The sequence below is a fragment of the Triturus cristatus genome, chromosome 7 (assembly GCF_964204655.1).
Source record: "Triturus cristatus chromosome 7, aTriCri1.1, whole genome shotgun sequence".
Taxonomy (NCBI): Eukaryota; Metazoa; Chordata; class Amphibia; order Caudata; family Salamandridae; genus Triturus; species Triturus cristatus.
The window spans coordinates 804,396,355-804,417,677 of record NC_140590.1 but is presented as its reverse complement, the minus strand read 5'-3'; the positions used below and the strand labels follow the sequence as shown (position 1 = coordinate 804,417,677).

At 44.4% G+C, this 21,323-nt stretch overlaps 1 protein-coding gene across 1 annotated transcript in view; it reads right to left on the bottom strand.

Moving 5' to 3' along the window:
- The window catches only part of NMUR2 (neuromedin U receptor 2), a 388,629-nt gene extending 367,967 nt beyond the window's left edge, over positions 1–20,662 (bottom strand). The window contains exon 1 of the mRNA XM_085614977.1: positions 19,842–20,662. Within this exon, the coding sequence (XP_085471103.1) occupies positions 19,842–20,516 (675 nt within the window). The 5' untranslated portion in view covers positions 20,517–20,662. The remainder of the gene's footprint in view (positions 1–19,841) is intronic.
- Between the last annotated feature and the right edge of the window lie 661 nt (positions 20,663–21,323).

Sequence of the window (21,323 nt, the reverse complement as noted above, 5' to 3'; positions counted from 1 at the left end):
GGTGGGCACAGGGAGCATGTTTCTTTTAAGTAGAGAAGGGCACTGTGGGATAGTTTATAGTAAAACACACAGGAAGTGTTGCAAAAGTGGGTAGGCTCACCTCTTTGAACGTTTACCTCATTGGTTAGGGAGTGGCCTGTAGTTTCCCACACCCACAGACTGTCACCAGGCATAAATGTGGCACCCAGTACCCTCTTCAGAACACCTTTGGACTTGTAGAAGACAGACAAAGGACTGCACCTGCAGGTGTGAACTGCGAAGAGAACCCAAAGTGCTGGACCTGCTCCCACTTGTATGCAGGACCAAAAAGTCGGCTCCAAGGGTCAGTTGGCTGATCTCCTGTTAAGCTACAGGAACGCAAAAGGAGCCCACATTTCCTGAAGAGCACAGCTGAGCAGTTCTAACTGGACCTGCCCTGGACCTGCTGGTGACTTCTTCTGGAGTGAGTTGTGACCTCTTAGTGGTGTCCCTAAGGCCTTAGATAAGTTTCAGAGTGTACTCTTTCTGCCTAACTCTAAAAGCTGGGACTAATAAACCTTCTTCAAAGATTTCTCCCTAGAAACCGACACAAAACCAGAATCTACCTGCCAGCCAATCTGCTGAGGATGCATCACCAAGGTGCCTGCCCTCACAGCAACTCCCATTATGTTCTTCCCTGCAGCCCCAAATCCAATTCAATAGGCCCTACGCAGAGCATCTTTCGAGCATCATTCGACAGCATCGAACCCTCTCTAACTATAGCCTGCAGCACTGCCTTATAGAAAGAATCTGATTTCCTAAAGGTAGAAATCCTCACCGGACCCAATGCCGAACAGAATCCAATCAATGTCAATGACTTCCTGGACTTGAATTCCAGACTTTTTTCACCTTTGTCGATTGCTTCACTGAGTCCTCGTCCTTTGTCATCGCATCATTGATGACCTCATCTTCTGATTCAGCATGCTGTCTCACCCTGCTGAGGCCTCTACCTTCACAGAAATATTGTCAGTGCGAAGGCAACTCTTTGACTGGAACATTCGGCCTATGCTCCATCACAGATGGCCTTAAACGTTACCCTTGTCACGCAGCCAGTTGCTCGCGATGGAGTTTTTTGCTTTTTGGCACTGAAATGTAGTTCAAACTTGAAAAAATCAAATCTTTTCTTCCCATGATTGGATTTTTGTCATTTTTGTCTCTTTTTGTTCATTGAATTATTCTCTATTTCTAAAAAGTGGACTGGGAATTTCATTATGTTGTTTTTTCAACGTATTTCCTATTTTGGTACGTTTAAATGCTTCACACATTCATATACGTTCAGCTTGTCTACTTGATGCCACATCTACCAGGGTTGAACTCAGGTTTAAACTACTGAAACCATTAATGGACCTTAGAATGATATTGACATTATTACTTTTGGTGAACTGCCATCCACCCCAATTAATAATCCACTTTCTCAAGTGACTGAGTGTGTAGTTTCCTCAAAGGATAGCTCCTTTTGAAGCAAGTAAGTAGCATAAAGCATTTGTGTTGGTTGAGCCTCAATGGATTAGACTATGTCTCTGCAGTAGGGGTGTAAAGTGTACAAGGACCAGGCTGTCCAAACCATGAGATTCAAACTCCCTCGAATGGTCAAGAATTGTGATGACAAGTTTGGACCTAAAGAGAGTGTCAGGAACATGTGTGAGTCAGTTCTGTGTGTTGCTGGAGGTAAATATATATATGTGTGTGTATGTTTGTATGTATGTGTGTATTGATTCTGTAGGGCAAACCTAGCCAAAAGGCAGTGGAGTGATGTACAGGGTCAAAGACAAGCATAAAGTCAACAAATGATAGCAGAGGTTAATGGGTTACGGAAGGGATCATGCCTCACACTTCAAATGGAATGTTCAAGACCTGCCATAAATGGTAGAAAAGGGATGTTGTTGCCCCTTGTAGGCCTGTGTAACACAATGTGGGTAAAGTGGGAGACACCTTTCAACTTAACATCTACAGAATGATGGCACTGATTACCTGATCATGGTAGTGTGGGTGGAGGAATATTATAGATTTCACAGTGCAGTCTCCTCCAGCTATGTCTGGCATAGGGTCAAGCTGGATTAGTCAGTTTTATTGTTTTACTGATCATCACCAGTACTGATCTCTTCGTTAGCCCATCCTCAGTCCATTCTAGCCTTCACAGTGTTTCTACAGGGTGGCTGTGCAGAACCAGAAAGCAACAGCACTGTTCTGTGTGTTGGTCTTCCTTGGAGGAGTGTGCACCAATATGTAAACTTGGAGATGATTGGTCAGTTCTTGCCTTAGCAAGCAAGGGTCCCTATTGCTCATAAATCAGGTGAACATTTGCGGCAGACATACAGTTGCTAACGAGATGGAAACTTCAAGAGCTGATAACTACTCAGCCACTACACAGATGTTGATGTGGTTTGTTTCGCTCAGCTCCACTTTGCCACACATAGCTAACTCACGGATACCCCTAGAGGCCAGAATGGAGACAAATGAGATTGCAAGATCCAGTTGGGGGTCGCAAGGGACAAATTGGTAGGACTAGGGCTAAAGGGAGCTCATCACAAATTTTGTGCAAGATGGATCCTTTTTCCTGCGCCACAGTCAATGCAGATGGTTATGGTTTTCAGACTTTCCTGCACAGCTCCTTCATTACAAGCAGCGGTACTATTGGACTCCTCATTTAGGCAGAATTTCTTCTGCAGCGTATACTCTAGTAACACCCTCCATAGCAAGTACAACCCCTTTTTTTAAGGCAGATCAAACAGCCATTTTCCAGGCTCAGCTGTCTACCTGATAAGGGAGCTGGCTATTAAAAATGCTAGCCCAACTCCATAGCAGACCTATTACCTACATTTGGCATGGGGCACTTGTCCGGACAATGAGAAATTCTGACTCACTAATCTGGACAACTGCCCAGTATTTACTCACAGGCTGACTAATCACATCTTGTACAGGGTTCAACTTTTTGGTGGCATCTTCAATCAGAACCTGCATTCCTAATGAATGATCATGCCATGCCACAGAGGTGTTCAAGAGGCGCTCCCTGAGGGGTGGTTTCAACCATTTCAGCTGGACACACAAACTATCAAGTGGATGAATGGTGGAGAAGGGGTGGACCTGGTAGTGATCTTGTTGAGAAACAGGAGGAAAACTACATATAAGAGGATGTGAAACCTCCACATAGCAGATAGTCAGCTTAGCAATAGCGAAAGTCGGGAAGATGGATAAGGAATAGTCCATTGGAGGCTAACAAAGGCCTGGGGAAGCCTCGTCCAGGACCCTTATTTTCCATTGACCTTCACACAAAGGGAGTACAAGCTGGTCCCACCCAACAGATACTCTACACTCATTCTGCACGACATATGCGAAGTGAACAGCATTTAACTAAAAGTAATAAATTGGTGTTGAAAATGGTGCACATCATTGGCAATTTAAAAAACAACAACACTGCAGCACGGTGATGAATATCTACACGGCTAACAACATTTGCACAAGTATGTGTCAAGATAATGTGGTATTTTTTCTCTTTTAATTCAACATTCAAAGATGATTGCCGCCCATTTTATAGCAATAGATTAAAAAATTATCTAAAAATTGTCTAAAATTGCATTGTGAGAAAGGAGTGTTCTGCCACTAAATTTAAGCTACTGGGCCCTCCTAAAAGGTAAAAAAAAAAAAAAGCAGGACTGTGAGGGCAGTACTGGGGAAATGGAGGAGAAGGGGGTAAAGACTAGGGGGAATATCAGTAAAGAAATGGTGCAGTGTGGCGTTGGGAAACATTTTGCTGCGCCATGCTGCATCATTTCAATAATGCAGTAATGTGACGTATTTACAACAATACAGTGCACCCCTGTGTTTTCCCTTGTGGCGGTGCTAAAAATAGCTGGCTAGCACCAACACATACACACTTTTGCCATAGTGTGAGGGTGCCTGCAGTGCAGGGACTAATTGTTTATGTGAAGGAATGTGTCCCTTCTTGCACATAAACAATCAATAATGGTGATTTGCTTCTTCAATGTGTGCTGTAGCAAATGTCCATTAATTAATGGTTGTTTATGTGCAGGAAGGAACACCTTCCTGCTCATAAACAATCATTAAAGGCATTTTGCTCTTTCTATGTGTTGTGCATAATGCAGCACACATAAAAAAGCAAAGATGAGGAGAAATAAAAGTATTTCTCCTCGTTGTGTTGAGCTAATGCCTGCTTTTGCATGGTGTTAGTTTTTGACGCTGCCTCAGATTTACAGATCTTGTAAATCTGGGTCAGCGTCAAAAAGCAATGGGTGTTGCCGTGGAACGCCCACAGTAGCATGCATTGCTTGCCCTTTCACACAGAAAACTGTGTGAAAGGGAACCATATTTACAAAGCGGCATTAAACCTTGCAAAGGGGTTTAATGCCACTTTGTAAATATGGTGCAGGGCATTGCGCCGCTAGAACGTCATAAAAAAGTAACTTTCCGGTGGCGCAATCCCCTTGTAAATGTGCCCCTAAGAGATCAAGTCAATGGAGATGAAGAGCAGCTTTGAGAAAAGAGCAACATAAGGGAGCAGGGGAGGAGCCGTGGGTGTATAGAAAAGACAAGTATGAAGGAGAGAGGGGGGAAAGCAACACATGAGTTGGGGAGGGCAACACGGAAAGTGCAGGAGGTGGGATGTGGAAGGAGAAGCAGCACACAGGGTAGAAAAGACAAAAACAAACACACTCCAAAAGAAAAAGCAATTTAAGCAATTCATTGAATGTAAGCAGTGGAAGGATGCAAGCAATGGGATTGTAAAGAAAATATTCTTAAATGGAAGGAAAACCATCAGAAGAGGAAGGAAAGCCGTTGAATGAAAAGCAAGTGTAGTCGACTAAAAAGAAAACCAACCAACGAAAAATAATGGTCTCACTCAAAGAACTCTCTAAGAATTAGTATTGTACACAATTTTTTTTCAGCAACAAGCAGCTAACATTTACTTGGCCTGACCTAAAAACCGAAAAGACTGCAGTAAACAGCAGAAAGCAGGGAAGCATGCTCTCCAGTGTCATGCAAGGGACGATTTCTGAACACCATTCTTTATTTTCAATGTAAAATGTTGAGAAAGACTCTGCCTTGATAGACTGCATTGGAAGGTACAGTGTTGGTAGGCTGTAGCTTAGGTTTGGGCATCTTTGTACTTGGACCTAGGTTAGGGGGCTGCAGTCTTTAGCAGATCCAGCTGATACAAAATTCAGTGCCTGGGCTCTAGCTTCTGTCTCCACGCTGCTAAGGCATCTGAAAACCTGCTGACTGGGTCAAGAAAAGTGTGCATGATATATCCAACAATCTGTGAAAAAGCCCTATATGTCATTGTAAAATGTTACATTTCCCAGCATCGTGGATTGCCCGATTATGCACTCATTCCGAACTACTTAGAAATTCATGGTGATAACGTCTCCTGGAGAATAAACTGATACATAACCTTGAGGAATTCCTTCTGGCCAGGGTTATTACACAGTTAAGAGTTTCGGGCATATCAGCAAGGCGGCGCTATAAAATTATTGCCGCTTTTGCGGCCATTTTCGGCTGAAAAGCGGCGATAATTTTATCGCTTTATCAGCAAGGTCACGCTATCGCCTGAATCCTTGCCTTAGCGCCCTTTCCCGTAACGCCCACCTTTGCATCTCTAATGAGATGCAAAGTGGGCGTTCCATCCCAAAATAACTGGAGAAATGTCGCTAACCGACATTTCTCCAATTATCAATGGGCACGCTAACAAGCATAGCGATAAGAAAAGTAGCGCTAACCTTGGTTATCGCTACTTTCCTTACACCTGCTTGTAGTTTGACTAAGCCATGATATCCAATGGAAGGTGGATATCATGGCTGAATCTGCCCTGCCCTATCAGCAAGCTATCGCCAAACGTTGTGCGATTATCGCTGGATTTCCAGCGATAATGGCACATTTGGCAGCTGGCGCCTGGAATTTTATCGCTTTTGAGATAAGCGTTGCTAATAGCACTCTATCTCAGCGATAAAATTCGGCGATAATTATCCTAGTGCTAAGTGCTCTTAGCGATAATTATCGCCGGTTGTTGCTGATATGCCCCTTGGAGATCACAGCGAAAGATAACATGTGGCCTCAGATTTCCTTTTTCTGAAGTGAAAAACTCAGAACCAAGAAATATTTTCCTCAGGTTTTGACAGTGAAATTTGCACGGGGAAAACCCGTAGATCTGAGTGCTATTTTGTGCAGAAATCAGAGGCGCAACTAGACCCGAACGCCAATGGGGCAGGACAAGCATTTCCAGAAATGGGGTCAGAGCTATCCTCAATGACAATATGAGAGAAATAACTGACAAACTGTGCAATTCAACATATTGGACAAACCTGATATTATAGCAAGTCTTTGAAGATTTTACACTGTTCCTAGGTGACTCACGGTGCTCTTTAAAAATCATATTAACAACACCCCTTTTACCAATTTACTGATTCATTTTGTGGCAGGCCTATCTGCTTGTGAAATATTTATAATTTCAAGTCCTGAAAATGCTCATGACCCAATGTCGACTGTAGTTACAATTTTAGTTCACGCAATGGGATGTTGCAAAATATTCATGGATGAGTCTGCTCTTATATACAGGCCTCAAAATATTAGGCTTAGTAGCAGTGCTTGATTTGAGTTGGTGGATGTAAGTAGAACTCACTTGCACTCGTTTTTGGTGTCCTGCACTTATTTTTCCTCATTAGACTTTGTTACAGAACAATAGGCTGAAAGACACAAAAGGGGGAAGAGAAAGATGGAAACATTTCGACAAAGGGAGAAAGAAAATACGAAAAGAAACCTGCAAGATTGAGATAAAGAGCTTTTAAGAAGCTCACCTGTGAGAGTGGCTTTGTCTCCTCCTGCATGTTAGCTACCTTGACTACAGTATTTTACTTGGCAGGTGGTGTATGATGCCGTTGAGAAATAGTGCTTGTCATATTCCTATTGGCTTTTGAGGGAAGTTCGGTCATCTTAAAATACATAATTATGTGGTAGTTTGCAATGGGAGGACACCTCTACCATGCTGTAATAATATTGGCTAACAATATTGCTCACTGTGCACATTTGTTACAGCGTGGACTATATATTTATTGATAGGCTAATCATATTGGCGAATAGAGCTTCTCAGTGAGGATGTTCTCTTATTCAAAATGGCAGTGGCATTCGCCATAATGCTGCAACGGCTTCTGTACATGTTCTTTCCTTCTCCATTTACAATTGTGCTGTGCAGAATAAGCAGTTTATCCTATGAGTGCAGGGTGAGAGTGACAGGTGAGTAGAGGATCATGTGAGTGCAGTGTGAGTGGTGTGCTCATGTGAGCTCAGAGTAAGTGCGGGGGAATGGTGTGAGGGCAGAGTGATTGGTGTGAGTGCAGGGTGAGCGTGAAAGTGAAGGGTGAGAGGGATGGGTGAGTTGTTTCAATGCAGGATATATTCCCAGACGCTCTGAGTAACTCTGCTTGCTATTGACACATTAGCCCCCACGGCCACTGTGGTGCTGGAGGGCCCGGAGCTCCAGTTGGCTTCCTCAGCACAGTACACTGACTGGGTCGGGACTGTGCATGGGCGGAGGTACACTGGTGAGTGCAAATCTAAGCTGTCGCAGATGAGATGTAGGGGGGGGGCAACTAGGATGATAACACAGCACAATCCAGACATGTTTTTGGTGAAGGTTGTTTGGGAGTGGAAGGATAGAAATGGAAAACGGGCAGGTTTAAAAATGAAACAGTGTGTTAATGCAGTAAAGCTCTATGTGTTAAGATTGAAGAATAGAAAGCCAGTTTCCTGGGGTATAGGGTGTGTTGACATGGATGGGCTATGATTATTTCTTCGGGCACTTGGCATAAATGCACAGAAATGGGTTGTTTTGGGTGTACTGCTTGCCTGATGGCACAGCACTGACAAGAGGAGTGCATCATGCTCCAGTGGTATCAATGATACTCTATCGAAGTGCTGTTAATCACAGCCTGAAAAGAAATGGAAAGGTGAGATTGAAACTGATCAATAAATCTGTGGTTGCAGGCCAGGGTGTGCATGCCTTTTTCTGAAGGATTATAAGCCAAAGCCTGCTATGGTGGAAAAAGAAATAACATTTAGAAATGTAAAATATAAAACTAGAAATAAATGTGCAGATACACAAAACTACAGCATTGTCATTATCATCATAAGGAAGGAACCCTCTAGAAATATTATTATAATGTTGACATGTTGTTAATTGTCACTACATGCCATACAAAACATTTATTACTGGCTCTGAAGGTGTCAACTTTAAGATGAGTGTAATGAACAAATATCTATTTTGTGCTAAGTATGGAAATTAATTTTGGATTTTTGTATATATTGACTTCAGTTGCATTCTTGAGAAAGTGTTTTTACCGCACAACTCGTGTTGGCTGTATGTAAAGTGTGTTATGAAAAGCAAACAATATTAATCAAATCTAATTAAATAAGTTGCTATATTGAAGATACTAAAACTACAAAATGTTGAACATTGAAGAAGGCCGGTAGTTCTCTAATGATCATATGAATTGTAATATAGGACACTGGAGCGTCTAGAAAGGCTTTGTTTTATCTAACTGGGCACCACAGTAGCAACTGGTATACTGAGATACACTTTGCTAGACCAGTCCCTCCTAAATTACACCAAAATTCAGGAACTTAAAATGTGCTTGTGTTTTTAGGTCTCGCGTGCGTTGCAGCGCAAAGCGCTGCTCCGCCTCCGCGTGAGATTTTGTAAGAGTGGACTTTGAGAAGAGGGCTTTAAGCCCCGCCCCTTATCTCCATTGGCCAGCGTCACGGTTTATGCTAAACGGTGGCCTGCCATTGGCAATGAGGGTTTGTGGTTGCCGCCCTTTGGCTTGCGAACCGGACCGGGTTGCCTGCTTCACGGCTGTCGTGAAGCACTTTCTTATCTTTATGGGGCCATGTGTTTTAACACATGGCCCCATAAAGACAAGAGATCCCCATGCTCCAGCGCGATCCTCTTTCGCTGTAACCCAAAGACTTGCTGCAGCTTTCCACTCTCACCCACTAGCATCAGCCTCCCCTTCTGCGCTCCTCCTCATCCAACCTCATTTGCTCCAGAGTCCGTTTTTACATGTTGTTTACTTTTTTCACCGTTTTCAATATAGCCAGAATTTTTGTTTACACTGATTACTTTGATTGGCTTGCTTCAGAAACAAATGCGCTCTGCTGACGTCCTTTTTTTTATCACACTCGGCATTCACGCTTTATTTTTTTTGTGAGAATCACGTTGATTTACTTTGTCAAATCTCCTAAACAAACATGCTACGTGATGGCATTTTTTTTCTTTTAGACACACATGGCGTTCACGTATCATTTTTATTTACAATGGGGAGACCAGATGCTGAGACCTCGTTGCAACCCATCGTGAACTAGAGGAGGGAAAGGATGTGGCTTAACGACTAGAGTGGCGGACTTTGAAGCCAGGGACACAGCCTTGAGTCTGGCCGGAGGCTCAAACATCCTGTGATTCTGGGCAAATCACAATCTCCCACTGCCTAAAAATGAATGCGCCCGTCTGTAATGCAACTATTGCTCATGTAAAGCGCTGATACCCTAAGGTCGAGTTTGCGCTATATAAAACTACAAAAAGAGACTTGCTGCAGCTTTCCATTCTAACCCGCTAGCATTAGCCTCCCATTCTGCGCTTTTCCTCCTCCCGCCTCAGTTGCTCCAGAGTCCGTTTTCACGTGATGTTTTCCTTTTTCTCAGTTTTCTATATAGTCTCGACTGGAAGCTATTGGAGCCCTTTAAAAATAGCACTTACATTGCACAAGTGCACATTCATTTTGCTTTAGGCACACAGAGATTACGTGACTTGCCCAGAATCCCACATTGGTTGTACTGTTTTTTTGGGGAGGTAGCACATGTTCCACGTCCCTCCGTGCACAGTGCCTGCCTGCTGGCCAAACAGACTGCTTCATCTTCAGCCACTTTTCGGCCTACCCGACATGAAGACATGGACAGGAGACATTCATTTATTAATGGCTGACTTCAGCCAATTCTATAGAAAGCATCACAAACTTAAACTGCCACATAAAGTGCACCTCTCACGCCCACGGGCACAGTCTTATTCCAGGGCAGTCTCAGTGGTCTGTAGTGATTTGTGACTTTAAAATATAGAGCTTCCTCTTCAAACATTAGCTTTTGGTACACAACCGACAAATATCAAAGGTGGCTCTAGGACCTCGAGATCTTCGTACAGTGAATCGAAGCTTAAGCTCTAGGTGGGCCAGGACCTGCCTGCTATGTGCAGTGGAAAAGAAACAAACATTTGTAAGGCAATAGATCTCGCATTTATGAGAGTTTGAGCTATTGGCATTGGACATGACAATGCCTTTTATTTATGTGTTTTGAAAACCTGCAAGCAGTGCATAAACACGCACTTTGTACTTCTAGGCCTTGCTTACCAGAAGCAAGGCTGGCAGTATCTGCTCCTCTTTTACTGCCAGCCTTGCTTCTTGTAAGCAAGTACTATAAGGACAAAGTGCGTGTTTACGCACTGCTTGCAGGTTTTCAAAACACATATAAAAGGCAGTGTCATTTACAACGCAATTAGCTCAAATGCTCGCAAATTCGAGACCTACTGCATTGCAAATGCTTGTTTTTCTTGTAGCAGCTGCGCTCCATTATTCAATGTTATGCCCATCCAATCTGCAGCTCTGCATTTCAGGAGTATAACACAAGCCCGTGCGGCCCCTGCAGTGCAGGGACGGCCTCAACCCTTCAGTGGGCTCCTGGCCTTCAAGGGGCCCCAGTCAGCCTAAGGCCAACGAAAATCTTGCGATATATAAGAGACTCAGGGGCACCTAATCACATTCTGCAGGTGAGGGGGGCAACATTTTACGTTACGCCACTGTATTGACCGTTGGCAAGAGATGTTCCAATATAAACTACTACCATTATAGTATTAATTAGTTGTGGAAGAACTAAGTGATTTATTGACCCTGCAACAAACTTTCAGCCTCTTGACATGCCTAATTTTACTTTTCACTTAATTAAATTCTCTCACTTCTCTACCACATTACCACTCTCTCCCAACTCATCCCTCAAAGCCTCAGTCTTGACCCTCCCTTCTTGCATCATCCCACATCCTTTGTGGCAGCAAAAGTTATTTATAATTGATTTGCAGAGTGGGGATGCAGCGAATACGGTGGGGAAAAAACAGTCCTCGGCTGACAAGTAAAAGGTCTTTTAAAGACCTGTGAAATACTTAGATGAGGCTGAGTTAAGGTGTCAGGTGTCTGCTCAGCCAAGCCCGCGGTGCTTGTGAATGATGTGTGTGCCCTGGAAGCGGCATCAGCCCGGGCTGAGACACATGGCGGGGGGAGAATTGAAGCCCTTTCAGCCTAATGGATGTTTCGCGCCTGGCAGAAATCAAAGGTCCTCCTTTTAAGTGATGCAGGAAAACCGTATCATCCATTTTGTAGACTGATATACAAGTTGGCAGTCTATGAAATTCCCTGGTGTGAAATTACTCCAAAAATTTCTAGGTTTAACATACGAAGGTGAAAAGCAGTGTTCGCATACTGATTCCAGGAGGTTTTTATTTTCAATTCGGAGCCAAATTCCCACACAGATATTTTTTGTGGGTTTCCTCCTGGCTAAATGATCCCGCCAATTACAGACCTATTAGTTTGTTAGACATACCACAAAATGTTTATGCTAAACAGATTCAGGAAAAATTGAGCGATTGGATGACTGCAAATAATGTACTCTCCCCATGCCAAGCAGGTTTTAGAAAACGGACAAGCACCATAGACCAGGTGTTTAGATTGGTAACTATAGCCTGGAAATATACAAGATTACGATCTGGCCATCTATATGTGGCCTTTATTGATTTAAAGGCCGCATTTGATTCGATCCCTAGAGATCTTTTATGGCTAAATTTACTACAACAAGGGGTACCCAAAAATATTCTAGTGCAGTTGGTGAGGTTACATGAGAATAACTTTGCAAGAGTGCGTTGAGGCCATGCGGGAGAACTCACCGAAGAGATACCAGTCAATAGAGGTGTGCGCCAGGGCTGTGTCCTGGTGCCAACCCTTTTCCTCCTATACGTTAACGACATGGTTGAGTTCCTGCAAAAATCCAACCATGATTCCCCGAAACTGGGGGGAATCACGTTTGTGCATTAACCTTTGCCGACGACACAATATTGTTGTCGCAAACACCAAAGGGCTTGCAAAATCTCTTAAATTCACTTAATGAATATTGCAAACTAAAAGGCCCGGAAATTAATCCTGTAAAAACTAAATATATGTCAATAAGGCCCCATATATGTTTTAAGCATGACATTAAGTTGAATGGAAGGAGTCTAGAGTGCGTCTCTAATTTTATTTATCTCGGAGTAAACATTGATTCTAAACTCTCTTGAAATCCACAGATAACAAAATCAAGACTAATTTTATTACAAAACTCAGCACCAATTTTAAAAAAACTTTATGCAACCACATCAAAGGCCATCACTCCAGCCCTGGAAGTATATAAGTCTAGGGCCCAATCTGCTGCCTTATATGGCTCATAGTTGTGGAGGGGGCGGTTCCCTTGTGAATTTAACCACGGGGGAAAAAAGATATTGAGGAAATTAGTTGCTCTCCCCCAAAATACACCTACGACCCCCCTTATGTTAGACATGGGTCTAAAACGAATTGGCCAAAGGGCTGTTTGGATGACTCTGGCCTACTGGATAAGAATATGGACGACAGAGGAACTTTACACCTACAGACAAGCACTAAGTGAACTTCTGGCCCTTGATACACACCTTAGCTTTCCGTGGTTGATCCATATTCGCAAATGGTTTCTGGACCTGGGCTTGAGCAGATTCTGGGTAAACCCGAACCTGCTGATCCCCGATTCAAAACAGGAAATTAAGACCATCTACTGGAATTTTATTAGGCATAATCTTATTTTAAATTGTGCAGCTGGTTCACTTACCACTCAATTTCTGATGTTTAAAATAATCCCCCACTTCGAACAATTTTTAGATGAGATCGAACCTTTACTTGCTAAAGTACTGTACCTAAAATTTAGGTACGGCACCCTTCAGATCAAGTCTTTTACTTCTAAATGGGGGATAGCCCAGAGAGGGAAAATTGATGGTAGGTGTACCCAGTGCCACACAGGAAGTAAAGAGGATGTTGCGCATGTTTTATTTTTCTGCCCTGCCTACAGAGACCCTAGAAATAAATGGATAAAACCTTTGGGCAGGAAATTATGCATTAGGAAATATGGTGAAATGCTGCGCATTTTAAAAACTGACACCTCAAAACTCATAGTATTTGGTACCAGTAGATTCCTACTGGCTGTCAATTTTATTAGGATTAAAAAAGGGCTCAAACTTTAAATTTTAACTTGAAGAATTTTTTAATACATTGTAATCATGTGTGATTCCTACAGAAAATAAATGCTATGCTGTTAATAGTTGATGCATGATTATAAATAGATACTGGGAGAGTTAAGTTTATACGTTACTATGCAAAAAAGCTCAATTTTAGCATGTTTGCACTCTGCACTTTGCACTTTATGAAAAATTAGCCCTTGGTACGTTGAATATCCTGCCCTTGAACCACCATGGAGTAACCCACATGTTAAAGCCAAATGATTCCTAAAGCATATACGCACCATGCACTTTGATTTCTAGGGAAATATTTATGCTGCCGTTTATAATATTGAAAGGTTTTTCACACTGTAATGTGAATTATTAATGAATGGACTAAAAGTTTTATACATGTAAATAGATCTTTTTTATGCTTGTATTTATGCTTTTATGATTCTTTGAATCGAATAAAGATGCTATTGAATTGAATACCTGGCTAGCATGGCGTAAATATCCTGCGATGGACTGCGATGTTGATTGCGTTGTACTTTTGCGATGATGATCACACGTTCTTGAGAATATGCCCCTATGTTTTGGGGTTTTTTTCTGGATGAGGTATTCCACATCCTAGCAAATTCTGTATGTCTGAAATCGGAATAACTCAGTAATACTGCATGTATTCCCCCATTTCAGGAGGTGAATGTGAGACTCTAGCAGATTCTCGTCATACACATTTTGCCAGATAATATCGCCCAAGAAATTGCCATACCTTAAGATTAGTTTTTTTCCCAGACTCAGGTAATGCACAACCTAACATGTTCTGCATGTCAGAAATGGGGCTAACTCAGTAATACTGCATATTTTCCCAAATTCCACGCCATGAAAGTGAGAATCTTGTAGATTCTCCCAATACAAAATTTGACAAGTTTAACCCGATAAGATGTATGCTGGAAAATTGCCAGGTCTTAGTAGTATTGCCACAACAGCTGCTGCCTGATTTAGGCATAAAATCCTGCTTATGGCAGAATTGAAGTTAACACACCTCGTAGATAAGGTCCTACGCTTTAAAACATCAAAATACCATGCCAATCAAGTGACTCCTAAAATACTTCCGTTTAGGAAAAACTGAAGACAGGGTCACTTGGCCAAAACCACTCAGTGTCAAGCTTTTTTAGTACAGTCAAGGATGAGGGCTTTTCAGCAGCTGGTGCCAAAAAATCTCCATGAAGTCCCAAAAAGATTTTCACATGTTATGTTATGTCCACGGTAAAAACTTGGCTTCGGCCGTGTTAGAATCCGGGGTCTCTGGTTGGCGCAGGTATGCACTTGCGACAAGCAGGGACCCTTTTCATCTAAGTTAGGGCGTAGGATCACCTCTTTAAAAATAACCCCTGCTCACCCTCTAGATAACGTGGCGCGAGCAGTCAGGCTAGATTCCAGAGGACACTAGGTTAAGCGTTTCAAGTTGTCCCACACAATAATCACCTCCCCATCACACAAAGACACAAGGCTGTATTTCTGTAAAAATATAGGTCTTTATATAAAAGGATTTCTGTCAGGCAGGTTGATAAAATACAGTTCTCTTGGTTAAATAATGTTCCAGTTACTTGTAAATGCTTAAAGGCAGTCCACAGTTGTTAAAATGGCACAGTTCTGTTAAAAATAAGCTTCTTTGGGGTATTGTGCGCTTCGTAGCGCTTCAGGTACGCTTCGTACCGCTATCTGGGTATGTTGTGCCGTTTCCCACGCTTCACGCGTGTGTACGCGTATGCCGGCCGTGAACCAGACGGGCCGTACCTTCGTAGGTACGCGTCGAACTCGTTCAAGGCTTCTCCTGCCAAGTCTCACGCTTCCCGCGTGAGCGCCGGCAATGGATTTCACTCTGTACGGACCGTACAGAGGCAGGGACGCGCTGCACAAGGACGGCAGAGCAGGTACGGCTCAAACAAAGGCGGGTACGGGTCGTACCAAGGGGCACCAGTCTCAATACCTCAGATGCAGGTACAGCTCGTACGAAGGCAAGTACGGGCCGTACTTCAGCGCACAAGTCTCTAATTCTTCAAAGGCTGGTACGGCTCGTACGAAGGCAGGTACGGGCCGTACTTTCAGGGCAAAAGTCACAAATACCTTGGTTGTTTAACAGGGATGGTCACTGCAGCCTCGGGGTTCCACGGAGAGGTGTCCCACGTCGCGTTGTCGTCCCTCACAGTCAGAGGGCGGCGGTGCTTCGTTGCACACTCGAAGAAGGTCTCAGCCACACGCCAAAGTTCAGAGGAGGGGAGGCAGCTCCGGGGCAATTCCCAGCGCGTCGCGCTGTCAGCTTCACGGCGAGGGCCCAAAAGGTGTCGCAGGTCCTCACAGGGGCTTTCACATCCCGGGGGACGCAGAGGCTCGGCGCATGGAGCCTACACTGTCTCTTTCTTCGCGGTCCGAGCTACGGCTCGGGGGGCAGTTGCTTGCGGTGCTTGGACCAGATGGACAGGTCTTTGCGGTGCTCGCAGTAGCCCCGGTGGCAGATGTCGCGGTGCTCAGATGAGGGGCACAAGGTCCTCAGGGGTCAGCTTTACAGAGTTGCTTCCAGCAGTTCTCCTCTTCTGGGGAAAAGGTAGCGCCCACTGTTCCTGGGGCGCAGATCAGGGGGCAAGTTCACAAGCAAGCCCTTGGAGATTGTTTAAAAGCACAAGTTGAATCAAAGTCTCTTTCTGTAGTCTTTTCCTCTCCTTCCAGCAGACAGGCACCCACTGCAGGCCAGTCTCTTAGGCAGAGAGACAGTATTCCTCCTTCAGCTTCTCCAGGTCCTTCTCCTTCAGGCAGAGGTTCGTCTTGGCGTAAACGGGATCTGATTTCTTAGGAGTAGTGCTCCTTCTTTTAAAGCACAATTCTTTTGTTCTTTGTCGCCAGGGGGCCTGGGCCTGGCTCAGTCCAGTTTTGGAGCACTTTGTTGTGGTGACTCTGCTCTTTCCTTTCAGCAGCAGGGCAGAGATATCAGCCGCTCCACAGGGGGCTGAGCCGGCTTTGTGCTGTCAGAGCACAGGTCTATTCAAGAGTCAAGGTGTACTCCTCCCACCCATCCTGGTGTAATCTCTCTACCCACCACCTGGCAGCCAGCCTGTCTCCTGGAATTCCCCAGCCCTGATCCTTCCCTGTTACTAGGCAGAACACACACACACAGCGCAGAGGCGGACTGAAATGGCCAGGTCAGTAAATACTAACTTTCTAAAAGTAGTAATTACAAACACAGGATATTAAAATAAACTTTACTAAAAGAAGTATTTTATTATTCTGAGTTCAGGCGTACTAAACATGACTTTCTACCATGCTCTATGAGTACACTGGGATTACAGCGTGTAGTAATTCCAGCAGCCCATTCTGGCCTAAGGAGAGCAGGTAGCCTTCAATAGTGAAAAACGAAAATGGCTGTAATTCACTATTAAGACATGCCACACACATCCTACCTTATGCCTACAATGCACCCTGCCCTTGGGCCTACCAGAGGGGTGAGTAATATGTAGTTAAGGGAAGGTTTAGGGACTGGCAAGTGGGTGCACTTGCGCAGTCAGCGCGACAGTACCAGACTGCACGCAGGTTCTGCAGTGGCAGATCCTAGACACATTTTACTAGGCCGCTTCTGTGGGTGGCACAACCAGTGCTGCAAGCCCACCAGCAGCATTTGTATTTACAAGCCCTGGCACTCCTGGTGCACTTTACTAGGGGCTGATAGTAAACCAAATAAGCCAAACATGGACACCAATCAATGTATACATTTTACCATAGGGAGAGCATATGCACCTTAGCACTGATCAGCAGTGGCAAGGTGCCCAGAGTCATAAAACAGCCAACAACAGGTCAGAAAAATTACAGGAGGAAGGGAAAAAGTTTAGGGATGACCCTGCAAAAAGGGCCAGGTCCAACAGGCTGCTACACTGCGTGATCCTGGGCAAACTACTCAACTCCCTTGTCTGCTGAAACTGGGGGTGAAAGGAAAATCTAGAAGTCAGTATGAAGTTTTACCTAAAGCGAAGACATGTGTTACTTTAACCAACTTACCTACCAATATCGGAAGCACTTGGAATTATGTACAATGGGTTAAATATTTGTATTCTCATGTACAAAAAGCAGAGGAAGGATTTGTAGTGAGGTTTTCGCTGGTCTCGTTTATTAAAAGGTCTCTTGAACCGACATTCCATGTCTGGTGTCCGAATATATTTCGACATTGTATTGTACATTAAATATGATCTACAAAAACATCAGTTCTCTGGAATGAATATTAGAAAACCTACACCAAATGGGACGGCATTTATGCCAGATGATATTTATGTATCCTATACTTCGACATTCAACCTTAAAGACAAAATCTGTGAAGTGCAGGTCTTTGCTTCTCCTGATAGGCTGAGTGGAGACAAATTCAGTAAAATATCTCAATGTCACAGCCTATGGACAATGTTGTGTTCTAATATATGATGGTACATGTCATACCATGTGCTATATATAATATGTTATGCTATGCCCTGTGTTTTGTTGCAATATGTCATATCACGTTTTTGGATGATTGTTTTAATGGTAATTAGCACGGTATGGTACGGTATGTTTATAGGTAGGATACCCTTTGAACTGCTATATGTTATACAATGTTGTTGCATATGATTGGTTTAATAAGAAGTGTGTGTAGTGTGGTGCATGGTATGATATGTTTCCTTAGTTATGATATACTATGCAATGGTATTTCTGCATGCTTATAGTGAGGTATATGGTATTGAAGATGGTATCTTGCAATAGATTATGTTATAAGGAAGCATTCTGTGGTACTGATTATTATGTCATGCTGTGGGTAAAATGCATAATATGGAACGTGACATTTTATAGAATGGTTAAGTATGCTTAGACCCCCGGTCAAAATTTTGTTTACTTCGGCGTAATTTTAGCTTGAAATGCGTCCCTCGCGTCCACTTGATTTCAAACTAAAAATTGCACCAAATGCTAGATTGGTATTTCGCGGATTTCACTGAATTATTCCAGTAAATTGGCGTCGTTTCCGCAAAGGAGATCTGCTCAAATGTGGAACAGGTCCAGTTATGTATTGCTATAGTATGTTGTAGATTGTTTCCTAGGATGGCACAGGTAATGTTACGTTATTAGATTTGATGGCGCAATTGAAAGGACGATATTTTGTGCTTTAATGTGTTGCACCCACTTACTGCTTCAGTAGTGATGGAGCCAGTTCATATCATAAGATGACCCTGTCGAAACTGTGTGATCCTGGGACACTTACTTCATCTCCCTATACCTCATTTCCATGCCTACCAAAATCAGAAGCACTTGGAATTATGTATAATAGAGTGAATATTGGTATTGTCATACACAAAAGTAGACGTTTACTCTGGCATCAACTCCAAAGAACTCCATTACAACATGTGAAAGTTTTGCACACTGAAAACCTTGCACAGACCGCACTTTTGCAAACACTTCTTAAATGTAAGGATGTCTCCTCTTCAGCGGGTTTCCTTTAATCCTGTGATGCTGTGTGACCGTTCATTGGGATAACTCCGCCCACTTAGTGACGCTTAAATACTTTTATATGTACATACAGGGGTACTTGAAAGTAAGCGATATGTTATAACCCTCTCGCATTAATGTCAGAGTTACTTATACTAGAGGGTTTTAGCTGCAGCGAGATAACAAATGATTAATCTCTCTGCTTTTAAATGTAGCAGCTGTTGACCATGTACCCTCCATGTACCCGAAGTCCCCTCTCTTACTCCAAAGACTCCGTAATACCCACAACTGCAGCTTTTGGACCCCGGCCTTTTTTTAAGGATGGCAATGTTGGTGAGAATGCATCAAATATGTATTAAAACGTGTGTGTGTGTGTGTGTGTGTGTTAATCCAGAAAGATTAACGTGTCACATTTAGCGATTTAAAATGGCAGGTACTGTCGAGCACTCAGTGTATGTGCTACTCCAGACTATCAGCACTTCTCAGGAGGATACCATAGTTTTAATGGTAGAGCCCCAGCACTTCTCAGTAACAAACAGGTACGCTGTGATAGTGAGCACTTGCACTTCTATTTCACCAGTCGAAGCACTGCCACACTCAAACCTGCATTAGCAGCACAGAAACTCCTCTCACACAATCTTGGATCTGCCCAGTGCTCAGCAGGAGGGAAAAGGAATGGGAAAACATCTGTTATTCAGGCCAAGATACCCTTCTGGGTGAGCGTGTGTTTCACAAACACACATTATGTTCCCTTGAAACACTGGCTCTCAGATTAGCCGGTTCACCAGTGCACCAGGCAAGGGCTGCACTCTTAGCACCAGACTTGATCAAAACCTGTGTGTTCCCGACAAGCCACTCCATTGCTTTACCTTCCACTACCCCGGTTTCACAAATTGGCAGCGCTTGGAAACGAGCAGAACACAATTGTTAACCTCCTATTCAAGCTCCAAGAAGCCCTCCATTGTGTGGAGTGCGCTTCATGGTAGCCAGTCACGCAGTACGGCCGAGAGCTTACCTTGAGCCCCATGAGGTAGTAGAGGATGCTGATGACCCCCATGGGCAGCACGTAGAACAGGAAGGACATGGCCTGGATGATGAAGTTGTAGACCCACATGGGCTTCACCACGGTGCACGTGGCCGAGCCGGGCACCAGGGTCCCGTTGGGAAAGTAGAGCAGCAGGATGCCATGGGTGCTGGTGTTGGGCACCGAGAGGAGGACGGAGAAGACCCAGAGGACCAGGAGGATGCGCAGGGCCCTCCGGCGCGTGCTCTCCAGCTTGGCCCGGAAGGGGTGCACGATGGCTATGTAGCGCTCTATGCTGACCGTGGTCACACTGAGGATGGAGGCGCAGCAGACGGTCTCGAAGAGCGCCGTCCTGAAGTAGCAGCCCACTGCGCCGAAGAGGAAGGGGTAGTTGCTCCACATCTCGTAGACCTCCAGGGGCATCCCGAAGAGGAGCACCAGCAGGTCGGACACGGCCAGGCTGAAGAGGTAGTAGTTGGTGGGCGTCTTCATGTTGCGGTGCCGAAGGATTACCAGGCAGACCAGGAGGTTGCCCGACACCCCGACCAAGAAGATCATGGCGTAGACCGAGGTGATGGGCAGAAACAGGGGGCTGCGCCTGGGGCCGTTGTAGAGGGCAAGGTAGTCGTCCGTGCCGTTGAAGTGCCTCAGGTGAGAAAGCTCCATGGTCGCACTGCCGGGCTCACTTTCTCACGGGGCACCAATCGGAATCCTCTGCGAGCTCGCTTCTGGATGAATGACTGGAGTGATGCAGCGCTGCAAACTGTATCGCCTCACTGGGTTGCCGACGCGGATGAGTAACAGGGCTGAGAGTTTAGTAAAGATGTGTTTTCCATTTTTTTCTGACGATAGGTGGTGGAGCCGATGCTCACGTGCGGCGTGCAACGGAGCCCAGGGATTTGGAAATGCGCGGCGCGTGCCTCCTTTCTGGTTACAACCAATTCTGAAGAGCGGAGTGGGTATTGCACTGGCGAGATTATCGCCGGTGCTACGTTTGTATAGTCCCCTGTAAAATAGGCAAATGCAGATTATTAGAGACACTAAAGCCGCAGCTATTTGGGGGATTGGGGTAAAGATAGAGCTGGAGTGGACAGGGGCATCTCTAAGAGGTGAAGCCTTCTCATATGAGATAGGGTACCATGGAGAGCGACGGGGCAGGACGGGAGAGCGGGAGCAGCTGCTGCTCTGCAGGCTGGTGCGCCGGGAGTCGGCGATAGTAGTCTTAGATGTCTCTAAGCACTTGCTTGCAAGCGAGGAGCCCTTTTATTAAGCTCGAAGCTCCTCCCTTCGCCAGGAGAGATTGGCCATTTTTTTGACTCAAAATGCTCATATTTTTGACAACAAGCTTTAGCAATCGGTCTGCCTTTAATATGCCGCCCCGGAACGCATAAAAGCATGACGCTCACTCTGAATTCTTATGGGCACTCGTCTCAACGCAGAGCTTAATTTGAGCTGGTGGTTGCAGGTGGGGCC